At 44.0% G+C, this 27,429-nt stretch overlaps 1 protein-coding gene across 1 annotated transcript; it reads right to left on the reverse strand.

The window, feature by feature from the left end:
* Positions 1–910: 910 nt before the first annotated feature.
* On the reverse strand, positions 911–21,089 carry LOC137065012 (uncharacterized). Its single transcript, XM_067436583.1, has 9 exons — positions 20,547–21,089; positions 15,940–16,239; positions 12,710–12,726; positions 12,574–12,623; positions 12,224–12,432; positions 4,165–4,319; positions 3,615–4,042; positions 2,717–2,922; positions 911–2,622 (listed from the first exon to the last, which is right to left on the reverse strand). Exons 1-9 carry the CDS (start codon positions 21,087–21,089, stop codon positions 2,440–2,442), a joined length of 2,091 nt encoding a protein of 696 aa, XP_067292684.1. The 3' UTR covers positions 911–2,439.
* Between the last annotated feature and the right edge of the window lie 6,340 nt (positions 21,090–27,429).

Here is a 27,429-nt window from a genome sequence, read left to right on the forward strand (position 1 = left end):
TTCGGGAGGAGGGCTTTCAGATAATTGACACAGGTGGATAGCACTCAGCTAATCAACGAGAGGTGCATATACACAGCAGTCTTACCTCCATTCTGTTGACAGTTTATCAGCATCCCTCCTCCACCCCTTCTCCACATTTTGCTCTTTTAGTTCTAACCACTTACACGAAGGGGGGGGGGTACTCTGGGTTCGGGCCAAGTTCGAGCTCGAATCCCTCCCCCCGGACAGCACGCCAAATACGCATTTATATTACTCTATATAATTATATGTAAGTGTGAACTCGTGAATCACACATAAAATGTAAGCTTAAATTGTTTATTACAGGAAATGCAAGATGTTCACAAGAACCAATAAATGTAAACATATGTAAGAATAAAGAAACCAGAAACAATAAACAAGAGTCGCCCAAATCAATGAAATAATCAAAACGTAAACTTCACCATTATTAACCCAAACCTCTAAACTAACTGACACAAAGAAAAATGTAGAAACAAAATGGAGATCTCCAGCATATACGAATAAAATAAACTGCGCTGACTACTAAACCAAAATCTCTCCATTTAACTAACAATGAACAGAAACTAAATCTAAATAATACAAAAAAATGATTTAAATCAATAACTGAAATTAATCAAAGCACTCAATACCTGGCCGAGTAGAAACACTGCGCTTGTCTCTAAACACAACATTATATCATGACTTTGCGTAAACATACACGCCACTTTCTAAAGCCAAGTGGTGTGTTTTCTGTACGCATTTTGAGCTATCCGCGTGTATTTCTACGCCGTGTGATTCCGCGTGTATGTCTACGCCTAAACGAACCATCATCTCGCGTGTATGTCTACGCCGTGTGATTCTGCTTGTATGTCTACGCCTAAACGAACCATCATCTCGCGTGTATGTCTACGCCGTGTGATTCTGCCAACCTGATCTCACAGAATTCATATTTATAGCTTAATTTTATATTTTGGAGCAACTAACTCCATTCCTACCCTAAACTTACCCCATCTCAACAATATAAAACACGTAACAGGCAAATAAATGTACAGTCACATATATTTATTGCAAAAACGGACCAAAAAACAGTATAAAAGTATTAACTCATGTTGCATTCCAAGTCTTCTGAAGTCATACGATATCTTCACGTGAAGAACAGAGTTGATCTTAATGTTTTAGTCGTTGAAATTATGATCGCGCCCCGTGAACAGAACACACACGCACTCCTTAATATTTCTGTTTCAAATGATACACACGACAAGTTTAGTATGATGCGATCGGTCACGAGACACACGAGAGCAAATGGCATTTTACAATCAAAGCTGACCTAATGACGCAATTGGTCACGAGACACACGAGAGCCAATGCTGTCAAATCTGACGTGACGTTTCTTCCGGCGGCAATATTTGTAATGTATTATTAATCTTTGGCGGATGGACTCGACGTTCTGATCGCTTTTGGGGATTTTCTTCATGCAAATTAATCGTTTGACCTTGGAAAACTTGGAATATTTTCTGAATAAATTGTGCCTGCAGTCGTATAATACACAAATGGGTAGGTTTAGGGAAGAGTTTGAGTTATGCGTTAAAATGTGTCTGAATAAGTGTGTGTAAATGGATTTATAAACATACTAAATTATATTGTTTTGAAAATGTAAAAATGCAGAATGTTTCTTGCGATTGGTAGGTTTTGGGGCAGTGTGTGTGTGATGGGTAGGTTTAGGGGTAGGGACAGTGTAGGGGTATAGAATGTAACATCGTTGATAAACACGCTAAAAAGCGATTATGCGTCTTGATAGCACGCCAAAATGGCATACGAATTGGCGTGTCATACATACGCCATTTCATGAGATCAGTCTGCTAAACATTAACATGTCCTATATGCAAACAAACTATGCACGTCTTCTCTCAGAAAGGACTAGAATAAGAATAATACATAAAAAACAACAAATCCAAAAAGGATGTCAACTCGGAACAAGTAATCAAGCATCTTAAAGGAAATTATGGTTCTTTAAAGGCCGACAAAAAGCATGGGAAATGAGTGAGAGCTCGCTCTGATCTAGCCTCTCCGCCCATTCATGAGAACCGGGGCCTTTTAACATGCCGGCACTTCATCGGATTGGTCGAACATCACTCATCACTCATTGCGTTGAACGTCCTCCTTATGTATAGCGTGGTGACTCTATGATGAACAGCCATCTTTGTCCGATGGTTCCAAGAATAACTGATAAAACAGAAAGAAGAGAGAAAGAGAAAGAGAAAACAAACCACAAAATGATACAAAACACACATGGAATGTTACATAAACATTACGAGGAAACTAGTGGGAACAGCCACCAGCGACCACAATACTAGCCAGCGATAGTCTGAACGTAGCTTTGTTCTAAAACATTATAAATGTTTAAGTTCTACGTCTATGTACTGTAATGGCAGCCATCATTGGCTAATGTCCACAGATGGCGGTATCCATTTTGGTCAGGTTTGTCTGGACAGTGTCATACTGCCTTTTCCATTCCTCTGGTGTAAGATAAGATGGGATGAAATTCAGGAACTTATACGCATCCTTATTCTGCAAGCTAAAGGCCCTCTTTGCCGTCAGACAGGATTCACCAAAGGCCTTCCAATTCTGAAAGATCCGAGGTACAAAATGAATCACAGCACAGAAAATGTAATGAAATGAACTGTTACAAACCTGCAACTGAACTCAGTGTGTAAGTTACCTCTTGTGCTACATCAAAATGCTTCAGAACAATCTCCTTCAGTTCAATCTCCCCAATGAAGTGTTCCTCAGCAAAGGCCTCGGATTTGAGGGATTCCACAAATACTAGCACTGATTTCCAGAACAAATTATGCTTAAGCAGAGTTTGTTGGATTTCATAAAGGCTCTTTTGGACATCACTCAGATGGACACTGTCAGGTATTGAACCTTGAGAAACAATATGAAGCAGACATTAAAGGGTTTTTCACCGAAAAATTCAGTTATTAATTAGTTACCCTAATGTTGTTCGACACCCGTCAGACTTCCGTTCATCTTCGGAACACAAATTAAGATATTTTTGTTAAATCCGATTGCTTAGAAAGGCCTCCATTGACACCAATGTGATTTCCTCTCTCAAGACTCATAAAAGGCACTAAAGACATCATTACAAAGCCCATCTCACTACAGTGGCTTCACAATAATGATATGAAGCAACGATAATAGTTTTTGTGTGCAAAAAAACTAAATAATGGCATATACTGTATGGGCCATTTTCAAAACAAAGTTTCGAACAGTTATGAATCAACATTGATTCATGATTCAGATGATTCAGATGAATTCTCGTTGCTTCATAAAATTGTTGTAGAACCACTGTAGTGAGATGGGCTAATGTTTGTAACGACATCTTTTGTGCCTTTTATGGGTCTTGAGAAAGGAAATTACATTGGTGTCAATGAAGGACTTTCTGAGCCATCGGATTTCAACAAAAATATCTTAATTTGTCTTACGGGTGTCGAACGAATTAAATTTACATATTTATTGATAGAATTTTCATTTTTGGGTGAACTAACCCTTTAATTATGAGTGATTAATTTGAGACTCTTGATTATTGGCAAACAGAGATCTTGAAAGAATCTCACCCTTTTGCGCCTTCATGTTTGCCAACTTCAGCTGAACATCAGTCAGCCTGACTTGGATATTGTTCTCCCGGGTTTTCAGGTTTGACTTCTGAGCAACAAGCTGAGCTTTTTCATTGGCGACAGCCGGGTTATTTTTAGGTTTAGCTTCAAAAATGGATTTAAGAATACTTCCAACAAATGGTACAATGGCAGCCAGGAAACTAAAACCAAGCCTTCTACGAGCACATATGGTTTGACACTGGCTTATCTTTGCCTCAATTTGTCCTATTTCCTCTAAGGTTTTCCTCAGTTCCATCTGAAGATCTCTCACCACAGTCTCTAGAGCCTCTATCTCCTTAGTAGTCTGTGAAATTTTTTTTTCTGTCTCAGCCTTTTCAAGAATCACATCACTGGTGCAGGAGGCCACACTGCGGTTGTGTTTCTCATATCTGAAGATGACAGATTTCAGATAAACCATCAGTTTAGTCAGTAAAAATAGTTCTGTTTGAGTTTGTAATATTATAATGCTTCTGGCTTGTAACACATAGAAACTTTTTTATTTTTATTTTACCTGTCTACCATCTCTGTCACGCTGTTAACAATTTCTGTGATCCATTCTCTTGCTTTTTCCAAAGACATTGTAGCCTGAATGTTTTCATTATTTTCAACAGCGAGTTTCAGTAGAGGGAACATTGAGGAAACCATTTGGTTACTTGTGTCCGCACACTAAAACACATTAATAGAAAAGAAATTGTACATGTTATGTCCTTGCATTTGCCCCCTTAGATTTTTGAGCCAACTTAAATGATTAACATTTGGTAATTAAGTTCCATGTTTATTGTGGAACACAGGGTGCCAAAATTGTCACCTTTTCATGAATTTCTCTAATTTGAAGCCAAAATATGCAGGTGGTTGGGGAATCCATCCAAAATATCCATCCATTACAAAATATTAATTTATCAACACAACCAAAGATTTTTAGCATTTAATGAGATATGTATACTGTACTGTATATTACATCAACTGCATCAGATGCAACAATAATTTGTACAGTCATGTCAAACATAAATCAAACATATATTAAAACTTTAATTTACCAGAAATTCTAACAGTTGAATAAAAATAATGGTAACACTTTATTATAGGGTTTAATTCTGGCTATTAACTAGTTGCTTATTTTAGCATGCATATATTTCTAAGATATTGGCTGTTTCACTCTCCTTGTGAAAATTTGAGAAATTATGTAAAATGTTCAAATTACAGTGACGAGAAAAAATATGTGGACCGCTTGTAGAATCTAATCTAACTAAATAAGAGGGATCATGCAAAATGAATGTTATTTTTTATTTAATGTCCTGAATAAGATAACTGACTTTTTATTTATTTTTATTTGTAAATTTAGTCCACAAGACAAAACAATTGCTGAATTTATTAAAATGAGCTCGTTCAAAAGTTTATCAACCATTGATTTTTAAAACTGTGTATCACCCGGATGATCCATGGCTGTTTTTTGTTTTTGTTTTTTTTTGTCTTGTGATGGTTGTTTATGGGGTGAAAACTTTTTGAATTTGAAGATCAAGGTAAATAGTACGGAAGCTTATTGCATTCACTTGAGAAAAAAAAAATCTACTCTCTTTTTCTGAATTAATGACTTAATTATCTCAGAATTATGAGATAATTTTTCATGAATAATTTTTTTGCTCTGTTTTTCTGAATTAATGACTTAATTTTTTCTTGAAAAAATATTTCGTTCTGTTTTTCTGAATTATGACTTAATTATCTCAGAATTATGAGATAATTTTTCATGAATATTTTTTTTGCTCTGTTTTTCTGAATTAATGACTTAATTTTTTCTTGAAAAAAAAAAAAGTTCTGTTTTTCTGAATTAATGAGATCCCTCAAAATCCAGCCAAGAGCTCTTATTTTAGCTGGATTGCATGGAAAGTAAACATGTCCTGCCTTTCAGATTTAATCCGGATTTATTTTACTTTGGGTTTGAGACGTTGTCTTTAAAGGGGTACTTCAGCGCTGGGAAGATGAATCTGTATTTAAACTGGGTCATCAATGCAGTAGAAATGTGAAATTATTTTTGAATTTGGTGTCTTCTAGACTGAGAAAAGACAGAAAATGTATTTTTGTCCCATGGGGATGAAAGACTACAATTCCCAGAATGCTTCGCTGCCCTGTGAGGCCATTACCAACACCACCAACTTCATTACTGTGACTGAGTTAGAAGACACTACAATTAAAAACTGAACGTGTCTGTTCAATATAATGAGTGAGTCGCCGCGCGAGTGTCACAGCCCTGAGCACTAACTGCACGAGTGATGAGAGCTGAGGTAATCGCGACTACACTCGCGGCATACATTCACACAGGAGTTCAGTCTGGCGCGTTTCAGTTCATGCCTTTGCAAGCTTAACTTTCATAGAAATGAATTTGAGATGTTAAAAGACTTACATTGCTCACCATAGCTCCGTTTAAATGAGTGCCTGTAGCTGAGCTGAGCTGAGCTCTTCCTGCAAGCTGAGTGTAATCTCCCATCCCCCATGCGCAGATTCAAAACATGCGGAAATAGCTCCCTCTGCTGGCTGTAGTCTTTAGCCTTTGGGCAAACATTCCTCCTATGATGCAAAAATCGTCATTTTGCATCATAGGAGGAATTTTTCCAGAAATAAAATGCATAAATCTCTCGTCTCAGGGAGATATGAGGGGGGAAAGCACAATAATTTGAATATTCTCCAGGGTTTCTACTGATACAAAGCCATATGCTAATCGCTGAAGTAACCCTTTAAGTAATAAAAATTGTATTGTTATGCGTATCAATAGTACGAGTGTGAAATCGTGTCTAATGCATATCGTCTGGAATGTATATTGTGTGGAATGTATACTGAGATAATGCAAGTGCTATGCAGTCTTTCGCGTGCATATGACACGCACTTTATGGCGTGCATATGACATGCTCTTGGGTAGGTTGGGGATGGTGGGGTGGGGGGTACGTACGTATAATAAGCCATAAAGTGCGTATCATAAGCACGTGAAAAACTGTGTACCATATGCACACCAAAACTAATTTTAGCGTATACATTCCACAAGATTGCGCACTTATTTATACTACTATTTATATGCATTTTCATGAGATCGGGCTCGCAAAGCATACCATATCTGATATGGAGAAACAGGCTATTTCTGGAGCTGTCTGCACAAATTTGACGCACTAAAAACAATACCATTTATATTACTTAAAGACAATGTCTCAAACCAAAGGTAAAATAAATCCGGATTAAATTTGAAAGGCGGGACATGTTTACTTCCATCCAATCCAGCTAAAATAGAGCTCTTGGCTGGATTTTGAGGGATCTCATTCATTCAGAAAAACAGAACAAAATATTTTTTTTTCAAGAAAAAATTAAGTCATTAATTCAGAAAAACAGAGCAAAAAAAAAATATTCATGAAAAATGATCTCATAATTCTGAGATAATTAAGTCATTAATTCAGAAAAACAGAGCAAAAAAAATGTATTCATGAAAAATTATCTCATAATTCTGAGATAATTAAGTCATTAATTCAGAAAAACAGAGTAGATTTTTTTTTCTCAAGTGAATGCAATAAGCTTCCGTAAAATTGTACTCAATTTGTGTTCTGGGAAATAAGTTAGTATCTTCTGTTTCTTCTGAAGGGCAGTACTAAATAAAAAATTAAATAAAATAAGAAATATTTGGACATCTTCATCCTGTTCAAAAGTTTTAACCCCCGGCTCTTAATGCATCGTGTTTCCTTCTGGAGCATCAGTGAAGGTTTAAACCTTTTTTTTATAGTTGTGAGTCAAATTGTCCTCAAAATTCCACCTCAAAAGATGAAAACTGAAGAATGTGCAGGATCTGGAGGATTTTTCTGAAGAACATTGGACTGTTTAACTGCTTAGGACAATCAATGGACTCAAGAACAACCATCACACACACACACACACACACACACACACACACACACACACACACACACACACACACACACACACACACACACACACACACACACACACACACACACACACACACACACACACACACACACACAAAAAAACACACACACACAAAAAAAAAAAAAAACTTTGGATCCTCGTGCTGTTTCCACGAGGATCCAAAGTTTTTTTTTTTGTGTGTGTGTGTGTGTTTTTGTGTGTGTGTGTGTGTGTGTGTGTGTGTGTGTGTGTGTGTGTGTGTGTGTGTGTGATGGTTGTTCTTGGCAAAAAAAAAAGAATGTGAACCGCTTGTAGAGTCTGTGAAAATGTAAATAATTGTAACATTTTCACAGACTCTACAAGCGGTTCACATTCTTTTTTTTTTGCCACTGTATATCTTTTTCACTTAACCTAGAAGTATAAAAATCTATAAAACCCACAAAGGCCTTGAAATGAAAATGTTTTTCATATGGTGCATGAAATGAAACATCTTGGTTACGTATGTAACCCTCGTTCCCTGAAGGAGGGAACGGAGACGTATGTCAGAACTGAACCGACGAATTGGGATCTGACTTTAGAGACCAATCCTACTTCGAGTGTGTAATAACGAGCTAATGAAATTTGTTATGCAATCCACGCATTCCACGCTCCGCCCCGAAGCGCGGGTATAAATAGGAAGTGGAATGGTAGATCAGCGCTTTTTCTGCTGAGGAGCCGACTAGTGACTCGCACTCCTAGCGGAAGCACAGCGCCTAGCGACGGGACGTATGTCTCCGTTCCCTCCTTCAGGGAACGAGGGTTACATACGTAACCGAGACGTTCCCTTTCAGTCGGTCACGTTCGACGTACGTCAGAACTGAACCGACGAATTGGGATCCCTAATGAAAACGCCAAGATGCGGGCCCTGAGCACACTGTACCGTCTAGTATGGTACGGAACCCAGGGCTCCAAGCAGGGAGGACAGTCACTGCTGTTTCTGCAAGACCCACTGACTATTGGATAACGCTGGGAAAACGTGCCTGTCTCGGGAGATGGAACACTGCGGGACCACGGCCCCTTGAGGGCATGGTGGTAGAGTACACATAAGGACTAACCTGGCAGGGTAGTGCAACATATGGCAGTCTCTGGGGGGGAAAGAACATGCCCAGAGACGACAGAGCGGGCTCTGTCCAGGGAAAAACACGGGGCTAGCCCGAAGGGTAGCTGGTACCGTGGAGGAATACACATATGGGGTTGCAGTGAAGGAACCGCTACATATGGAACCCAGCCTACAACCACGTTTCACAAGCATACGGGTGCAGGCCTGGCATCAGACAGTCCGCAACATCTGACACCGATGGGGTGACGGAAGAGCTCGACAGGGTAAGCCGGTTTCCCGGGAAACACAACTGGAGACAATAGACGCACGTATCCGGCCCAGATGGCGGGAGTGGCATTTGCAAGCCGACACTTAGAGAGTTACCGGGCCCGAACTCTAGGCACGATCCGTTGACCGAAAGTGCATGCAGGTCCCCTACCCTCTTGATAGAGGCCAATGCGGTAAGGAGCACTGTCTTCATTGACAATATCTTAGGCTCACACAACACCAAAGGCTCAAAGAGAGGGCTCTGAAGTGCTCTGAGGGGAGGGGAGGGAGGGGAGGGAGGAAGCGGCAAGGCCCGGGGGAGTCGCACACTACGAACCTGGCCCTCTTGGGGCCCAGAGAGAGAGGAAACTGCTCTTGAAAATGTGGGTACCGCTGGACTCCGGAGAGCCAGTGGCAGAACCGTTAACCAGTCAGTTGGTTGGGGATGCGAACATCATCTCCCCCCGAGCAGCTCCTGTTCTCCCTAGCCGGCCCATCTAAGGGGCCGCGTCCCCTTGCACTTGCCTGCCGGTTAGCGGGACCCTGAACAGGTTGGACGCGGGGGGGGCCCTCTGTGACAAGCTGGCAGAGGCGCTGCGACCGACGACCGGGTGAAGGCAGCAGCTGGTTGTCGGCACCTTGGTGCCACGCCTCCGTCTGCTTCTGGGCCACAGAGAACTGCTGGGCAAAGTTCTTGGTGGCGTCGCCGAGGAGGCCAACCCGATAGACAGGCTTTTTTCCTCACGCATATCTGCCAGGTTAGCTCTGTTCCTGGACTACTAGTGTGGACATCGCCTGACCCAGGGAGTTCCTGCACAACCCCTGGGTTGGGACTACCCCTGTGCATGCAGGACAGAAGGCAGTGAGAGAGGGAAACAATTATACTTTTTTTTTTTTTTTTTGAATTATGGCCCTTTTGGTGTTCCATATTTCCCTCTCTCCGATGCAGCAATTGACATCTGTCCTTTGCCAGAGCTCAAAATGAAACGCTAAGACCTTTTCTTTTTCTTTTTTAGGATCAGCAGTTCCATCTTTAACTACCAGCAGGCGTGTGAGACAGTAAACATGGCCGTCAGAACGGCACACAGAGCACTGAACGCTCAAGCCTCTATGAAGAAGGCAAGGCGAACAATGCACTGACGTGGTCATGTTCTCATGAGAGAACCCGAACCACCCACGAACAGAGTCTCAGCATGCTTTTGATGCGATAGAGGAGTGGGGGCCCGAGGGTACCCGGCGGGAAATTCCCACTGTGATCCTCAGGCCACCAGCGCTTATCAGCCAAAGTAGCCCTCTTCCAGTAGCACCACAAAATGAACTAGATCAGGGGACAGGCGAAGGGACTCCACCCCCTTTGAGGTTCCATAGTCTCGACCGCGCATCTAGAGCACCGACTGACGCGTGCCGGTTGCTGTGACAACCACCACTGTCAGCCGGCCGCTCGACGGCACACGGCGCGCTGAACACTCAAGCCTTTACGAGAAGGGTGAGACAAACAACGCGCCGACGTGACCACGTTCTCCTGAGAGAACATGAATCACCCACGATCGCAATCTCACACGTCTACATGCGAGAGTGATCGTGGCCGTCAACAAGGACAGGAAACAATTGCATTCCAGGAATGCACGGTTGAATGACATCTTGAAAAAGACGCAGGGTCAAACCGTGTATGTACAACGCCCAGCAAACCAACAGCTCTTTTTGTTTGAATGGGAAACCGCCCACTGAACCAACAAGCTCTTTTAGTTTCACTTTCGTCGATCACTCGCTGATGCGCCGTATCATCCGCACTGGCAGTTTTCTCTCACGAGACTCGAAATTCACACTCTCCGTAGAAACAGCAATACAACTGTTCGGCTCCGAAGTAGAAAGCACTGACCTACCATTCCACTTCCTATTTATACCCTATTTATACCACCTACTCTTCGGGCTAGCCCCGTGTCTTTCCCTGGACAGAGCCCGCTCTGTCGTCTCTGGGCATGTTCTTTCCCCCCCAGAGACTGCCATATGTTGCACTACCCTGCCAGGTTAGTCCTTATGTGTACTCTACCACCATGCCCTCAAGGGGCCGTGGTCCCGCAGCGTTCCATCTCCCGAGACAGGCACGTTTTCCCAGCGTTATCCAATAGTCATTCTGAGTGGATCTTGCAGAAACAGCAGTGACTGTCCTCCCTGCTTGGAGCCCTGGGTTCCGTACCATACTAGACGGTACAGTGTGCTCAAGCAGGACGCTGGAAGGGCCAGCATCTTGGCGTTTTCATTAGGGATCCCAATTCGTCGGTTCAGTTCTGACGTACGTCGAAAGTGACCGACTGAAAGGGAACGTCTCGGTTACGTATGTAACCCTCGTTCCCTGAAGGAGGGAACGGAGACGTACGTCCCGTCGCTAGGTGCTGTGCTTCCGCTAGGAGTCCGAGTCACTAGTCGGCTCCTCAGCAGAAAAAGCGCTGATCTACCATTCCACTTCCTATTTATACCCGCGCTTCGGGGCGGAGCATGGAATGCGTGGATCGCATGCCAAATTTCATTGGTTCGTTTTTACACACTCAAAGTAGGATTGGTCTCTAAAGTCAGATCCCAATTCGTCAGTTCAGTTCTGACGAACGTCGAACGTGACCGACTGAAAGGCTAATTAAGTAATTGATTATATTGAAATATATTTCAATGCATTTCAGTGCTTCTCCTTAAAATGACTGTTTTGTACCTGATTTCAAATGATATACAAATCTATCCTCGATGTCCAACTGTTAATAATATTAGCCAGGGCCATAACCACCATAGACATTGAGTTACATTTAAAAGTTACATTGTAGTCTGGTTTGCCTCAGGTCTTACGGCGCTCGTCAATGTCACAATGATTTAGATGGCCAATCAAATCAAAGTATGCCGTTGCAGAGAGAGACAATTTTTTTCTGGTGAAATCACGAACAAAATGCACACAAATGAGTTCCTGCTCTTAATATACAATCATTGATGAAAATCTTAGATTTTAATCAGACCACTAGAGATTGTAAATATATATAGCAGATCTATGCATTTATTCACTAATGCACATAATCTTGGGGCTAATAATATATTTGACACAAATGAATGCAAATACTGTGTGCAAATAATCTCAAAAGGATTTTCCCCCAACTAGAATTAGACCTAGAATTGTGTTCACTGGTCTGTTTCTTTATGTTTATAAAAATACAACAACAACAAAAAAAAAATCCCCCCAATGTTCAAAACATGGTTATGGACCTGCTATTACATTATTTTAAAAGCTTTAAACATTTTGTAGTTTGATTCAATAAGAAAAAGATCAGAAGTACGTTGACTTTACCTTCTGCAGAAGAGCCTCAGAGGAGGCAAAAAGAGACTGGGTTTCAAGAGCACACTCTCTGACAGCCCTTTGCAAATTATGGAACTTAGTTGAGCAGAGATAAGAGAGATGGAAGAGCAAAGCTGTACGCTCAGCTGACGGAAGAAGCTCCTGGAAGAAGCTGAGATCATTTTTGGCTGTCACTTTTTCAAGCACTTCCTCCGTCATTTCTGTAGAATTACAAATGCAATACTTACTATATTATGTTTTTTCACAGACTTGTCTAAAACACCACAGCATTAAAGCTTGTAAATAAAAAATATGTTTATTACATTTTATTGGTCAAAAACAAATCATAAACTTTTACTCACCTTCCCCAACTGGAATTGCTCGTTTGCAAGCCATCTTTACTCTTCTTAGCCTGTAAATAAATTACAGTGCATGAGAAAAAACAAGAGACACGTATCCCTACAGCAATGATTGATGGAGCATGTCAGGAAAAGTTACCTGTAAGAGGAATGAACCTATGGGAAAGGCAATTGTTGGTATCAGCATAGGGAATTTATACTCTATGGCACCTCCTTAACTTTTTTTTTTTTTTTTGGAATGAAGAACTCATTGTCAAAGAACAGATGGAGTAACCTTTTGGGGATTAGCAGGCATCCTTAAAAGGATAGTTCACTTTTTTTTTTTTTTTTTTTTTTACATTTTGTACATGTACATTTTTTTTTACATTTTTACATGTCTGTGAGAAAATTGGTTGTTGTTAAGATATGTAATATGTTGATTGTTCTCTGCAGCAGTTCCTGTACAGGCCTGTTTATGAAACTGGATTTATTTCAACAAACCTCAAAATTCCATATTGCACAAACCTACCTTGCTTTAGAAAAAGCCAAATTGCATAAACAGCCTTTACTGTCATAGTGAAATACACACCATTGACATGCATTATACGAGCAATGGTTGGAGATCAATTTTCACAAATCTTCATTTGTGTACTACTGAAGAAACAAACACACATACTTCTTGGGTGCCCTGGGGGTAAGCAGGTAAACATCACATTTTCATTTTTGTGGGAACTATCCCTTTAAAGGCTGTAATAAAGCTCTACTAGTTCAGGCATGAGCCACTGAGGTCTATTCATCTGTAAGAGTCTCATCTGTGAGATTCTTTTAATTTACAGCCACACTATTTTCACCCAACACAACCCCATCTGACAAAAACATTCTTATTTGAATATTTGAGGTTAAAGTCATTGATTAGATGGAACTAGTGACAGGTATTCCTTTCTGAAGCACATAGAGCCTCTAAAGGGACATGGTGGTGGTAAAAACACGAATGTTGTGTAAATAGGCACAAATAACCTCTGTGATCTAAATACTAAACAATAACTCAACAGAATGAGCAAACTCTTTATTGTGAAAATTCAGAATAAAAATTATTTTATAGGAAAAATCTAAAACTTTTCAAACATCTCCACCACTCTCACTTGACAACCAGCACCCACACATCATTCATCCTCTTCTATGGCTGTGTCCCAATTCAGGGGCTGCATCCTTCGAATGTCGCATTTGAAGAACAATTGCATCACCGCTTTGTGAAGGAGGCTATCCCAACTCGAAGGAGCCTTCAAATGTGGCCTGCCGTCTGAATTCCCCACTGAATTGGGCTACTTTTAAGTGGTTGCCATGGGTAAAAATTACTTCCTCGGGTTGATTTCCACCCCGTAAGTATGATATCGACGCTCCAACATCCCCAAATGCACAAATACAGTGAAGAATTCAGCTGTTCGATGGAGAAAATTGCATTGAGAGTTTTGAGCTAGTTTTGTTGCGGAGACCTGGCAACCTCACCTACCATCGTTCTCCCCGTGACGCTAAGGATAGAAAGTATCCTTCACAGCCTAGCCCATCCCAAGGCCGAGGAATACAAATATAAATGTATGTATTTTGTTTTAATTTACAAGTTAAAGGGGTCTTTAATTCTTAACGTGAACTTGACCCCTGCATTGCCACTGTGTGGCTTCATTCCTTCTGTGATCTGACATAATATTTTGTTTTGTTTTATGGAACAAGTAACATTAGCAGACAGCTTTATTAAAATGAGGGCAGCAAATTAGTATGTATTTACTTGGCCGAAAAACTCGCCCAGTGTGGATTGGAGGTAATGACCCATTCGTAGTATTTCCACTGGGTTCTCGTGTATTATAGCCCCCCTTATCTAGTAGATAAGGCAACAGTCTCTCATGCAAGCTGTAGCTACAAATGTTTTAACCAGATTTGAGTATCTAGAAAATATAATTTCTGAAGTATTTTGTATGTATGTACTACTGCATCATATTTGTAATCGTTTTAATATTGCACCCCTGCCTTGGAGGTTAAAATATATATATATATATAATTATGCACATTAATAGACACATTTTTGCTGAAATGTATTGTGCTGTTTGTTATTGTTAACAGGAATGTTTATTTTCTCTGCCTTAGGATTGCAAGTGTTCTGGGACAGGTGAAGGAGTGGGAAACTTGGCCATGGTTTGTCCTCAAGGATGAGGTGTTGGGACAGGCATTCTAACAATCCCCGTCATCATTGCCTCCATCCCTGAGGACACACCAGGGCCAAATTCAGTAGTGGATGACCAGGATGAGGTGGAGCTCGCACCAGCCAAGAGGAAACGAGACAGAGACGATGAGATAATCGAGATACTTAGGGAGGACATGAAGTTTCAGTGAGAGACAGAGGAGAGCGAGAGAGAATGGACAGATTGTTTTCTCTTCTTGAGGGATTGGTAGAGAAATAAAATTTTGGCTTTGTAAATTACAATTTGTAAATGAAACATTATCGTTCTACACATTATTTTTGTTATGCAAGTTATAATTTAAAAATGAAAGGAATTTCTGTGCTTTGTTTATTTTTGTAATGCAAGTTAAAATTTTAAAAGGAAATCAAGAATAAATTGTTTTATACATATTTGTTATTCAAGTTATTATTTGTAAATTAAATAAATTATTCTGTACATTTATTTTTGTCATATCAATTAATTTGTAAATGAAACTGTTAATAAATAAATTGTTCTATACATTTTACAGTACTTTTTACAACTATTTACAAGATGTTACATTTAAGATGGGAAAAACAAAATACATTTTTAAATTAACAGTACATAAAACAGACTGGAAGAAAATGTTTTTATGTAAACTTTAATTAAGCTGGGCAGGGAGACCCTGGATGGGCTGCACAAGAGATACCCTGACAAAGCAGGACATCTGGGATCAGTGCATATTTCCACTATCTACCAACAGTATTTGTAGAATCTGTGGCTTATGGGATGAAGATGCAATCAATGGCAGAAATAGTAAGCCATTCAGGTATTTCTCTGTAATGTGTTATGAATGCTAAGACTTCAAACATACTAAAAATCTAAAGAACCTGTTTCCACTTTTATGGAGAAACTCCAAGAAACTTTTATGCAATAGAAAGGTTCCATGAACGTTAAGGGTTCCCTTTCAATGGGGAACTCGTACTATGCGAAGAATGCATTATAAGGACCGCCTCCAGTGTCTGAATCACTATCAAATCACGTCAATCACGTCAAGACCGGTGACAGCCTATAACGTCATCGTAGTGTGACCAGTAAGTATATAATAATAATAATAACATTTTATTTATAATGCACTTTTCATTCCGAAGAATCTCAAAGTATTTAGTTCTGTTTTAAACTGGTCCAGGCTCAGTACTGCTCTCAGCTTACTGGGGAGGTGGTTCCAAAGCCGCGGTGCAGCCGAGCAGAAAGCTCGGGGGGTGGGGACTTGAAGAAGCAGGTGGCCTGATGATATGAGGGTGCAGGTGGAGGATTTCAGACTGATGAGTGTAGATATGTAGGATTTTGTAGTCGATTCGAGATGAAACAGGAAGCCAGTGCCTAAGTGTAGGATGGGAGTTATGTGATGATATTTATGGACTCTCATAAGGACTCTGGCAGCATTGTTCTGGATGTACTGAAGCATCTGGATATTTCTGCCAGAAATCCCAAGAGCCTGTTGGAGACAAAGGCATGCTCAAGTTTTTCTGCATCTGGAAAGGTTAGAAGGGGATGGAGTTTAGAGATGGTTTGGTGGAAGGAGGTTTTGCAGATGTGTTTAATATGGTCATTGAAGGTCAGCTGAGGGTCAAATCTGGACCACTAGGTTTGTGACTGAGGAGGAGAAAGTGATGATCTAGCCATCACAGATGAGCTGAGATAAGAGAGAGTAGTGGATCTGATGCGGTGTGCGAACCAGTAGGGCCTCAGTTTTACTGGAGCTCAGCTTGAGGAAGTTACTTCCCAACCATGCCTTAATCTCCTCAAGACATGCGATGAGTCGTGACAGAACTGTGGAATGGCTTGGGGCAGTTTTGATATAAAGTTGCATGTCATCAGCATAACAATGAAAGGACATACCATGTCTTCTGATGACAGGACCGAGGGGAAGCATGTAGATGATGAATAAGATTGGGCCTAGAACTGACCCCTGCGGAACACCACATGTAACAGGAAGCAGCCTGGACTCGCATTCTTCCAATATAACACACTCAGTCCTGCCAGAAATGTAGACCTGAAACCACTGCAGTACTGCTCCCGACAGTGCAACTATGTTGTGGAGGCCGTTCAGGAGGATGTATGGTCTAGTTTGTCGAATGCCGCTGTTAGGACGAGGAGAATGAGCAGTGATGGTGATCCGGAATCAGCTGTCATAAGAAAGTAATTTGTCACTCTAAGAAGAGCTGTTTCAGTGTTGTGGGCTGAGCGAAAGCCTGATTGAAATATCTCAAATAGGTTGTTGTTTTTTTAGATGATTGTGGAGCTGAGAGGCGGCTTCCTTCTCTAGAACCTTTGGCAGGAAGGTGAGGTTGGAAATCGGCCTATAATTAGCAAGGAGCAAGTTGGTTTCTTTAGTATTGGATGGATGACAGCAGCTTTAAGGGCAAGAGGGATGTGACCAGTTTTGAGAGAGAGATTAACAAACTTTGTGATGATAGGGCTGACAATGGGAATGAACGACTTGAGGAGAACATTCGGGATGGAATCCAAGTTGCAGGTGGACGGCTTCAATTTTTTGATGGTTTCCTCAGCGCGGCTCTGCTGAACCTCAGTAAAGTGTGGAAGGGATGGTAATCTCCTGGGCGAGGAGTTGAATTATACATTTACATTTGTACAATTGTACAATTATACATTTAATCATTTAGCAGATGCCTTTATCCAACTTGAAGTCTCAGTTAATTAAGCACAGTACACCAACTTTTTTTTTTTTTTGGATAAACAAACAAAACTTTAATGGATAGTTAAGTATTTATTGGTCTTTATCGGTCAGGTGCAATTGGAAAAGATGTGTCTTAAAGCAGCACTGGGTAACTTTTGCTCTCGGGGTCCCCCTACAGTTGGGAAAATATTATGTCCTCAACTACTGTCATAAGCTGTCATCCTACAACAGGGGATGCCATCACGCGTGCATTTATTGTCATGACAACCCTGATAGCCCTCAACTAGTGATGCGCGGGTCGTCTCATAACCCGCGGACCCCGTATGTCTATTTAATGGTCGCGGGTGCGGGGCAGGGTGTAAAAATATATACAGTGGTGCGGGCGGGCCAAATAACTTCATAAAAGCGGCCCGCGGGTTGGTGCAGCACTAACAGTTACCCTGAACACTGCAGGAGGAGTTCACATGCAGGTGTTCTTCTGGCGTTGCGTGTGAAATGTCTTCATCCCAGGTACAGTCAGTGGCATATGTTTCAGCATGTCATATGAATAGAATTTTATGGGTTTTATTTTTTTCAAACGCCATATAATCGTGATGCTCACATTTACAAGCCAGCGTCATTATAGTAGGCTATTGGTTACCGTTTTACCGAATCTATGATAATTCAATTCAATGTTTGAGTGGTAGGTAATCACCATAACAAGCATGACAGCATCAGCTCACGCCAACGAGCAAACGCAGGTCCAATGTTGATCCTCGTCCTGCCTTTAATCTGATCACTTTTTAATTTCATCTTATTGCATTCCTCCAACAAAACCTTTTCTTTCTTATTTGTCTGTGCTGCTTCGGACATGACTATATTATCCGATGAACAAAGTTTGGCTCGCACGTCCGAATTTAAGGAAGTGTGGGTATTGGTGGAAGTGACGTATATGCCGTAAAGCAGTCGAATTTTGTAGTTCTTTTTGTTCTCGGGTTACTACCCGAAACCCGAAGTTTAAAAGTACGATTAAAAATGATACAGACCCCATCAAGCTATGGCAGACATGTCATTCCACCTATTGTAAGTCAATGTATCATCACAAGAGTCTTGAAAATACATTATGAAGTTTGAAAAGTTACCTAGTGCTGCTTTAAGATGTTTCCTAAAAATGGCTACAGACTCAGCGGCACGAACTGAGATCGGCAGTTCATTCCACCAGGTGGGAATGGTCCAGGAAAATGTCCGTAAGAGTGATTTCATACCTCTTTGGGATGGAATCACGAGGCGTCGCTCACTCGCAGAACACAAGCTCCTGGAGGGTGTGTAAGTCTGAACAAGCGAGTTTAGGTATATTGGTGCAGAGCCAGTGGTTGCTTTGTAGGCGAGAACCAGTGCCTTGAATTTGATGGAGCAGCGATTGGCAACCAGTGCAGTCTGATGAAGAGAGGCGTGACATGCGCTCTCTTCGGCTCATTAAAGACCACTCTCGCCGCTGCATTCTGGATCAGCTGCAAGGGTTTGATAGTGCATGCTGGGAGGCCAGCTAGAAGAGCATTACAATAGTCCAATCCGGAGAGAACAAGAGCTCGAACCAGGAGTTGTGCAGCCTGTTCTGATAGGAATGGTCTATTCTTTCTAATGCTGTATAAAGCAAATCTGCAGGACCTGGCTGTTGCAGTAATGTGGTCAGTGAAGTTTAAATGGTCATCAATCGCAACTCCAAGATTCCTGGCTGTCCTGGATGGAGTTATGGTTGATGAACCAAGCTGAATGGAGAAATTTTGATGAAGTGCTGAGTTGGTTGAGACAACAAGTAATTCTGTCTTTGCAAGATTGAGTTGAAGGTGATGCTCCTTCATCCAGTCAGAAATGTCTGTCAGACAGGCAGCAATACGAACACTGACTGTAGGATCATCTGGTTGAAATGAGAAGTAGAGCTGAGTGTCATCAGCATAGAAGTGATAGGAGAAGCCGTGTTTCTGAATGACAGAGCCTAATGATGACATGTAGATGGAGAAGAGAAGTGGTCCAAGCACTGAACCCTGGGGAACCCCAGTAGCTAGATGATGTGACTTAGACACTTCACCTTTCCATGACACCCTGTAGGACCTACCAGAGAGGTAAGACCTGAACCACTGGAGAGCAGTTTGAGATACCCATTGTAACAAGTTTGTGGATGGAAGGAAGAGGACAAGGGGGTCGGCGTGACTGCTGACGCTTTCTTTATTATGAAAATGACTCAAAACAATGTGCACACTTCAGTGTGTATATCTCTCAGTCTCTTTAGCTCATTCACTTCCAGGTTTGACTTTCCGTATCCAGTTTCCGGTTTCTCAGGGTCTCAGGGTGGAGCGTCAGCAGTCCCTCTCTCTCTCCCTGCTTCTGTTTCTCCAGGCGTTTTATTCTCTCTCCACGCCCATTACTGAAACAAGATACAGGTGTTATCAATCTGCGTCCAACTCACTTACCGCTCGTCCCGAGGCTCTCTCTCCCGCTGCAGACCTCACTGAACCACGCCCCCCTTGCCACATACCCCCACCGGGGAGCCGTCCCCCCCCCCCATTTCTGGAGAGGAAGTCGGCCACAGCCATCTGAGCACCCGGCCTGTGGACCACCTTGAACTTAAAAGGCTGAAGAGCTAGATACCTAACGGGTGATCTGCGCGTTTGTATCCTTCATGCGGTGGAGCCATTGGAGCGGAGCGTGGTCCGAACAGAGGGTGAACTCCCGCCCCAGGAGGTAGTAGCGGAGGGTGAGAATGGCCCACCTGATGGCAAGGCATTCTTTTTCGATGGTGCTGTACTTAGCCTCTCTCTTGGAGAGCTTATGGCTAATGTACAGCACCGGCCGCTCCCCCCCTCCACCTCCTGGGCCAGGACTGCGCCCAACTCTCTGTCCGACGCGTCAGTCTGCAACAAAAAAGGGAGAGAAAAGTCAGGGGAGTGTAATAGCGGCCCGCCACACAGAGCAGCCTTAACTCGGGTGAAGGCCTGCTGGTCCGAATAATTGGGTATAAACCGCCTATAATATCCCGCCAGCCCCAAGAACTGCCTCACCTCCTTTTTGGTCTTGGGTCGCGGACAGGTCGCAATCGCGGCAGTCTTATCAATTTGGGGACATACCTGCCCATGGCCCAAGTGGAAGCCCAGATACCTTACTTCCACCCGCCCAATTGCACACTTCTTCGGATTGGCCGTGAGCCCCGCTCCCCTCAGCGATCTCAGGACCACACTGACATGCTCCATATGCCACTGCCAATCGTTACTGTAGATCAAGATATCATCTAGGTAGGCAGCGGCATATGTCGCATGGGGACGTAAAATCCTGTCCATGAGACGCTGAAAGGTAGCGGGAGCCCCGAACAAACCGAATGGAAGTGTGACAAATTGGTGCAATCCAAACGGCGTGGTGAAAGCTGTCTTTTCTTTGGACAATGGAGACAAGGGGATCTGCCAATAGCCCTTTGTTAAGTCCAATGTCGAATAAAAGCGAGCCGTGCCCAGCCGATCAAGCAACTCGTTAACCCGCGGCATTGTATACGCGTCGAACTTCGACACAGCATTCACCTTGCGATAGTCCACACAGAACCGGACCGAGGCGTCGGTTTTAGGAACCAAAACTATCGGGCTCGCCCAGTCACTGCTGGACTCCTCTATTAACCCCATGTCGAGCATCGCACCTAATTCCTCCTGAACCACCTTTTTCTTGTGTTCAGGTAATCGATACGGCCGGCTGCGAACTACCACGCCCGGCTAGGTCTCAATATGGTGCTGAATCAAGTTAGTACGACCCGGTAGGGGCGAGAACACGTTGGCAAACTCGGCCTGTAATTTTGACAAATCAGTGAGTTGGGACTGCGAGAGGTGATCTCCACCAGGGGCCAGCGCGACTAATTGTGCCTTGATGTTCGCCTCTGGCCCGAGATCATCCTCCCCCCCGACCACCGTTGCCAACAACACTGATTCGACCTCATTCCATTTTTTCAGGAGATTGACGTGATAAATTTGACGAGCCCCGCTCCTATCGGGCCGTATTACTTCATAATCGAGATCCTCGACCTGTCGTGCGACCTCAAATGGCCCCTGCCACTCAGATATCAATTTTGAGCTCGACGTGGGGAGTAATACACGTGATAGACGCTTGTTCGAATCGATTTAATGCCCAGTAACCCGTACAGTTCGCGTAATGTACGTGACATAAACGCCGTGCCTTGGTCAGTGAGGATTTCTTTCGGAACCCCCACCCGGGAGATAAGGCGAAACAGTGCGTCCACAACACTTTTCGCCGAAATGTTGTGGAGGGCCTCTGCTTCTGGGTATCGTGTTGCGTAGTCCACGATGACTAACGCAAAACGATGCCCGCGTGCTGATCGCTCTTAAGGCCCGATGAGGTCCATCCCAATTCTTTCGAATGGGACCTGCATTAATGGAAGGGGGCACAAAGGCGCTTTTGGAGCGGCCAGTGGCTTAACCAGCTGACATTCCGGACAAGACGCGCACCACCTGCGTAACGTTGTCATGAATGCCTGGCCAAAAGAATCGGGTCATGAGGCGATTTAGTGTGGCCACCTGTCCCAAGTGGCCCGCCATAGGATTGGAGTGAGCCGCCCGGAAAAGCATTTCCCGGCGGCTCTTAGGAACTAATAATTGGGTTGTATCTACCTTTGTCCGAGTGTCTTGGGTCACTCGATACAACCGGTCTTTCAGTATGGCAAAATAGGGATAAGTAACGGGCAAGGCGGGTTGGAGAGACTGGCCTTCGATGGAGCGGACCTGTTGGAAAGCATATTTTAGTGTCTCATCATGGGACTGCTCCAGAGGAAAGTCATCGCGGTCCGAGAAAATTAGTCTCTCGATCGCGCTCGGTTCCTCTGGAGCCGTCTCCCGTGGTCCCGTCTCAGTCTCCCCAAGCTGCACTCGCGCCGTCCCGATCCGAGCCTTTTTCCCCCAAGCGGCATCCGCACATAACGACCCCAATAAAACTGCAAATGCGGGCCAATTCGTCCCTAGGATTATCGGATGCCGGAGGTGAGGACTAACCGCCACCTTTACTCTATGATTTTCTCCCCTAAACTGAAACGTGATTGGGACAACCGGGTATTCCACCACATCCCCGTGCACACACTGCACCTTAACCATGCGGCTTGTATCCAATGTCCCCGGCTGCATCAGGCTTTGATGGATAGAGGTTTGGTTACATCCTGAATCCACCAAGAACTGATATGTACCCCCCTTGATACTCACAGGAATTTGGTACTCTCCTGCTTGATCGGGGGTGGCCTGCGGGACCACCCGGATCATTGTTCCGATATCCATCATCGGACACCGGTCCACAAAATGGATGTCCCGGGTCCCCGCAACGCCAACAGACCAGCCCAGGCCAGCCCAGGCCTACCTGCCGCTCCAGTGGCGGGGAGTGGGTTGGAAAATGGACGTGGAGAGAGAGGAGACCTAGAAGCATTATCCCCTCCCGCCCCCATAAGCCCCGCCCCCCCGGGCGGGGCCCTCGAACTCCCGAACTGCCCAGGGCCCATTCCTCCCCGGCCTCTGGGGGGAATGCGAGGAGGACCCGGGGGGCGGGACCTAGGGAGAGGGACAGGGCGAGAGAGACAGACAGAAGGGGGAGAGAGAGAGGAAGAGGTTAGTATGGGGTCGCCGACCCCCGGGCACGCCACCATGTGGTCCTCCGCCAGATTGATGGCCGTCTCCAGCGACGTGGGCCGGTGGCACTGGACCCACTCGGCCGTTTTCTTGGGGAGCCGAGTGATGAATTGCTCCAGTACCACGAGATCGACAACATGGTCCACGTCGCTTCCGCCGGCCAGTAGCCACTTGCGGCAGGAGTCCCGGAGCTGCTGGGCCATCGCGAAGGGCCGGCCGGCCTCGCCCCAGTCCAGGGAGCGGAAGCGTTGGAGGTGCAGCTCTGGCGACCGGCCGACCCGCTGGAGGATGGCCCTCTGTAGGTCATCATACTCCAGGAGGTTCGCCACCGCAAGTTGTTGGGCAGCCGCCTGGGCTTCTCCGGACAGTAATGGTATCAGGCGCACCGGCCACTGCGCACGGGGCCACCCGCAGGCCTCCGCTGCCTTCTGAAAAAGTTCGAGGAAGGCCTCGGGATCGTCCTGTGGACCCATCTTGTGCATCAGCATGTGGACCGGTGCGCTGGTCTGCCTGGTGGCCTCGGCGCGAGCCTTCCGGTCGAGCCAGCTCCGGAACCTCTCGCGGTCCTCCTGCTGGCCTTGGACGATCGCCTGGAATCGTTGTTCCTGATCCGACCTAAGGTCTAGCAGAGCCTGATGTTGTTCACGGTGAAGGACCGCGAGGGATGAGATGATCTCCGCAAGTGGGGTGGAGGACGATGTTTGCATGCCGGCGGCAATGTCCTGCTTCCTCCCAGGTTTCGGCACCAGTGTAACAAGTTTGTGGATGGAAGGAAGAGGACAAGGGGGTCAGCGTGACTGCCGACACTTTCTTTATTATGAAAATAACTCAAAACAATGTGCACACTTCAGTGTGTATGTCTCTCAGTCTCTTTAGCTCATTCACTTCCGGGTTTGACTTTCCGTATCCAGTTTCCGGTTTCTCAGGGTCTCAGGGTGGAGCGTTAGCAGTCCCTCTCTCTCTCTCCCTGCTTCCGTTTCTCCAGGTGTTTTATTCTCTCTCCACGCCCATTACTGAAACAAGATACAGGTGTTATCAATCTGCGTCCAACCCACTCACTTACCGCTCGTCCCGAGGCTCTCTCTCCCACTGCAGACCTCGCTGAACCATGCCCCCCTTGCCACACCCATCTTCTTAAGTGTTGACAGGAGGATCTGGTGGTTAACTGTGTCAAAAGCAGAAGACAGATCCAGCAGGATGAACACTAAGGATTTGGTAGCTGCTTTTGCCAGTCTCAGTGCCTCAGTTACCGAGAGCAAGGCAGTCTCAGTCGAGTGGCCGCTTTTGAAGCTGGATTGGTTATTGTCCAGGAGGTTGTTCTGTTCAAGAAACATAGAGAGTTGATTGAACACAACTCGCTAAAGTGTCTATGAAATTAAAGGAAGAAGGGATACCGGTCTGTAGTTTTCTAAAAGTGTTGGATTCAGAGAGGGTTTCTTAAGCAGTGGGGTTACCCGAGCCTGCTTAAATGCTGTGGAAAAGTTTCCCATGTGAAGAGAAGTGTTAACAATGTGAGTGAGTGCAGGAGTGATTGAGGAGTGCAGAATTGCATACTGTGATAATGTTCGTGTGTGGGAAGGAAGAGGACAAGGGGTCGGCTGGACTGCTGATGCTCATTTATTTCTTTAACTCAAAACACAGCAAACACACTCAGGCGTGTGACTTCTCTTGAACACTCCTTTACAGATTACTTCTAGGTTACAGCACTTCCGGCTTCCGGGTCAAACTCAGTCTCTTTGGGTGCGCATCAGCAGTCCGTCTCTCTCTCTCTCTGGCTTCCGCTTCCACAGGCGTTTTATCCTCTCCCCACGCCAATTACTGGAACAAGATACAGGTGTTATCAATCTGCGTCCAACCCACTCACTTACCGCTCGTCCCGCGGCTCTCTCTCCCGCTGCAGACCTCGCTGAACCACGCCCCCTTGCCACATATACATGCAGTATATCCTGGATATAAGAGGGAGCTTGATCATGCATGGCTCTGTAAGTAATGGTTAAAATAGGAATAGGTTCCTGAGATGTTCCTGAGATGGAAAAAACAGGAACGAACCACAGATTTAACATGACTGCCAAACACATAGATTAATCAAAAATGAAGGAGGGGGAGGCGGAGGACAAAGAAGAGAGGAGAATGTTTTAAAGAGTGTGCAAGAGTCAGAGCATTTTTTTTTTTGGTAGTATGTTGTTTTAGCAGTGGAGACATTTGTAGAGAAAGAAGAGAGAAGAGACTGATACAAGGTAAGGTCAGTATAGTTTTTATACTATAGGCGGGCTGGTCTGGATGAAAGGGGGCAAAAACTGTCTAAGGAGGATGTTACAGTGGAGCAAAGAGTGTCAGTAGCTCTGTTAGTGTCCAGTACTGAGAACTGAGCAGGTGGAGGGAGTGAAGATGAAACCATAGTGGATAGGCGAGAGGGAGAGAGTGAGCGTAGATTACGCCGAAAGCTTATCTGTGTCACAGGATACTAACTTAAAGTCAAATGAAGTCAGTAGAGTGGTGATGTCTGTGGCTAGTTGTTTATCAAGATGGATGTTGAAGTCACCAAGCAGAATCAGAGGAGTGCCATCCTCAGGAAAGCTAGAAAGTAACACATCCAACTTCTCCACAAAGTTACCGAGGTGACCTGAAGGACAGTAGACCACTACAACATGGATTTTAACAGGGTGAGTAATAGTGATTGAGTGTGATTCAAATGAACTGGCCGATAGAGGTGGTAAGGGATCAAATTTTCAATCATTTGAGATGATCAAACCAGTACCCCCGCACCTCCCAATTTGTCGAGGGGTGTGTAAAAAAGTAAAATTAGTTGAGAGGGCTGCAGGAGTGGCAGTGTCCTCTGGTTTGATCCAGTTCTCAGTTAGGGCCATGAGGCTGAGTTGAGAATGAGTCCCAATAGATGAAATAAAGTCTGCTTTGTTTACAGCAGACTGACAATTCCAGAGACCAATTGGAATAGAGAGTAACGTAGGATTTATGTAGACTGTGCAATTTATTAGGATTGCGGTGTCTCGCGCGTATAAAGCATGATTTACGAGTGCTAGTAGTAAAAGTAAAGATTTGAAAGCACAGGGATGAGCACATACAGATCAGAGAAAAGGCCAGATCGGAATAAGAAAACTGAACACAAATAATGAAAAGAAAAAATAATGAAAAGGAAAAAATAATGAAAAGGAAAAATGCCTTGTCAGGGTCCTTGCTTGGGAGGAGTTGCACAGGGAAGAGTTGAAGTCTTGTCAGTCTTGCACAGGGAAGAGTTGAAGTCTTTACACTCGTCAGTCTTGCACAGGGAAGAGTTGAAGTCTTTACACTCGTCTGTCTTGCACAGTGAAGAGTTGAAGTCTTTACACTTGTCGGTCATGCACAGGGAAGAGTTGAAGTCTTTACACTTGTTGGTCTTCACACAAGGAGGGCTTCATATGAGGGGTGCCGCTTCCGCGGACTATCAAGCTATTTATACTCACCTGAGTATTGTTATTAAAGCAGCTGGGAACGCCCCCAACAAACGCAATCACTCACAAACGTAGCAATGACAAAAATGCTAACTCCCCCACACACACACCACGAGAATACACCAAAACTACTACTGCACTACACAGACACACTTATTAAACAACAGATGAACAAACAATCAAATGAGAAAAGTTACAAACACTTACATAGTAATTGTCTTATCAGTCAATCGATGCTTCACCTCTAGCCTAATGCTACAAACACACAGGGCTTTTATACCTTGTTGGCCACGCCCCCAACAAACGCGTTCACTCACAATTGTGGTAATGACAAAACAAATGCTGACTCCCCCCCCCCCACACACACATCGCGAGAATACACCAAAACTACTAATACACACCACTGCACTACACAGACACACTTATTTAACAACAAATGAACAAACAATCAAATGAGAAAAGTTACAAACACTTACAGAGTAGTTGTCTATCACTCAATCGATGCTTCAAGCAGGAGGGGAGACAGGGAGGAAGAGCCAGATAGTGAAGAGCAGATGTTATTGACTTTAAATCTAAAACAGTCAATAAAGTCAATGATTTAATGCAAATGTGCCTTGCAATCATGACACCATCCTTTTTGTCTTCAGGGACTGTTCTGTCTGAGTTGACTAGAGAGATCCGCAATCTTATAGAAGATAACGCAGAGAAGAAGTGCGACTACCGCAAATGCACTGATCTGTGTCCCAGGTTTTTCATGCCTGAGGACACACATACACTCTGTGTCTTCTGCCTGGGAGAAGAGCACGCATGGGTGGTTCTTGAGGGAGCCACCTGTGCAAATTGTGTGTGTTTTCCGGTAAGGGAGCCGTTCAAGGCAGAGGCTGAGCGGCGACGTT

The sequence above is a fragment of the Pseudorasbora parva genome, chromosome 25, assembly GCF_024679245.1.
Source record: "Pseudorasbora parva isolate DD20220531a chromosome 25, ASM2467924v1, whole genome shotgun sequence".
Lineage (NCBI taxonomy): Eukaryota > Metazoa > Chordata > Actinopteri > Cypriniformes > Gobionidae > Pseudorasbora > Pseudorasbora parva.

Coding starts and splice junctions, on each gene's coding strand:
- LOC137065012 (XM_067436583.1), bottom strand. CDS start 21,089: ATGGGGTTAATAGAGGAGTCCAGCAGTGACTGGGCGAGCCCGATAGTT. Junction 16,240..20,546: donor TCCACTTGGGCCATGGGCAG/GTATGTCCCCAA, acceptor TGTCTCCAACAG/GCTCTTGGGATTTCTGGCAG. Junction 2,623..2,716: donor ATTTTGATGTAGCACAAGAG/GTAACTTACACA, acceptor CGGATCTTTCAG/AATTGGAAGGCCTTTGGTGA.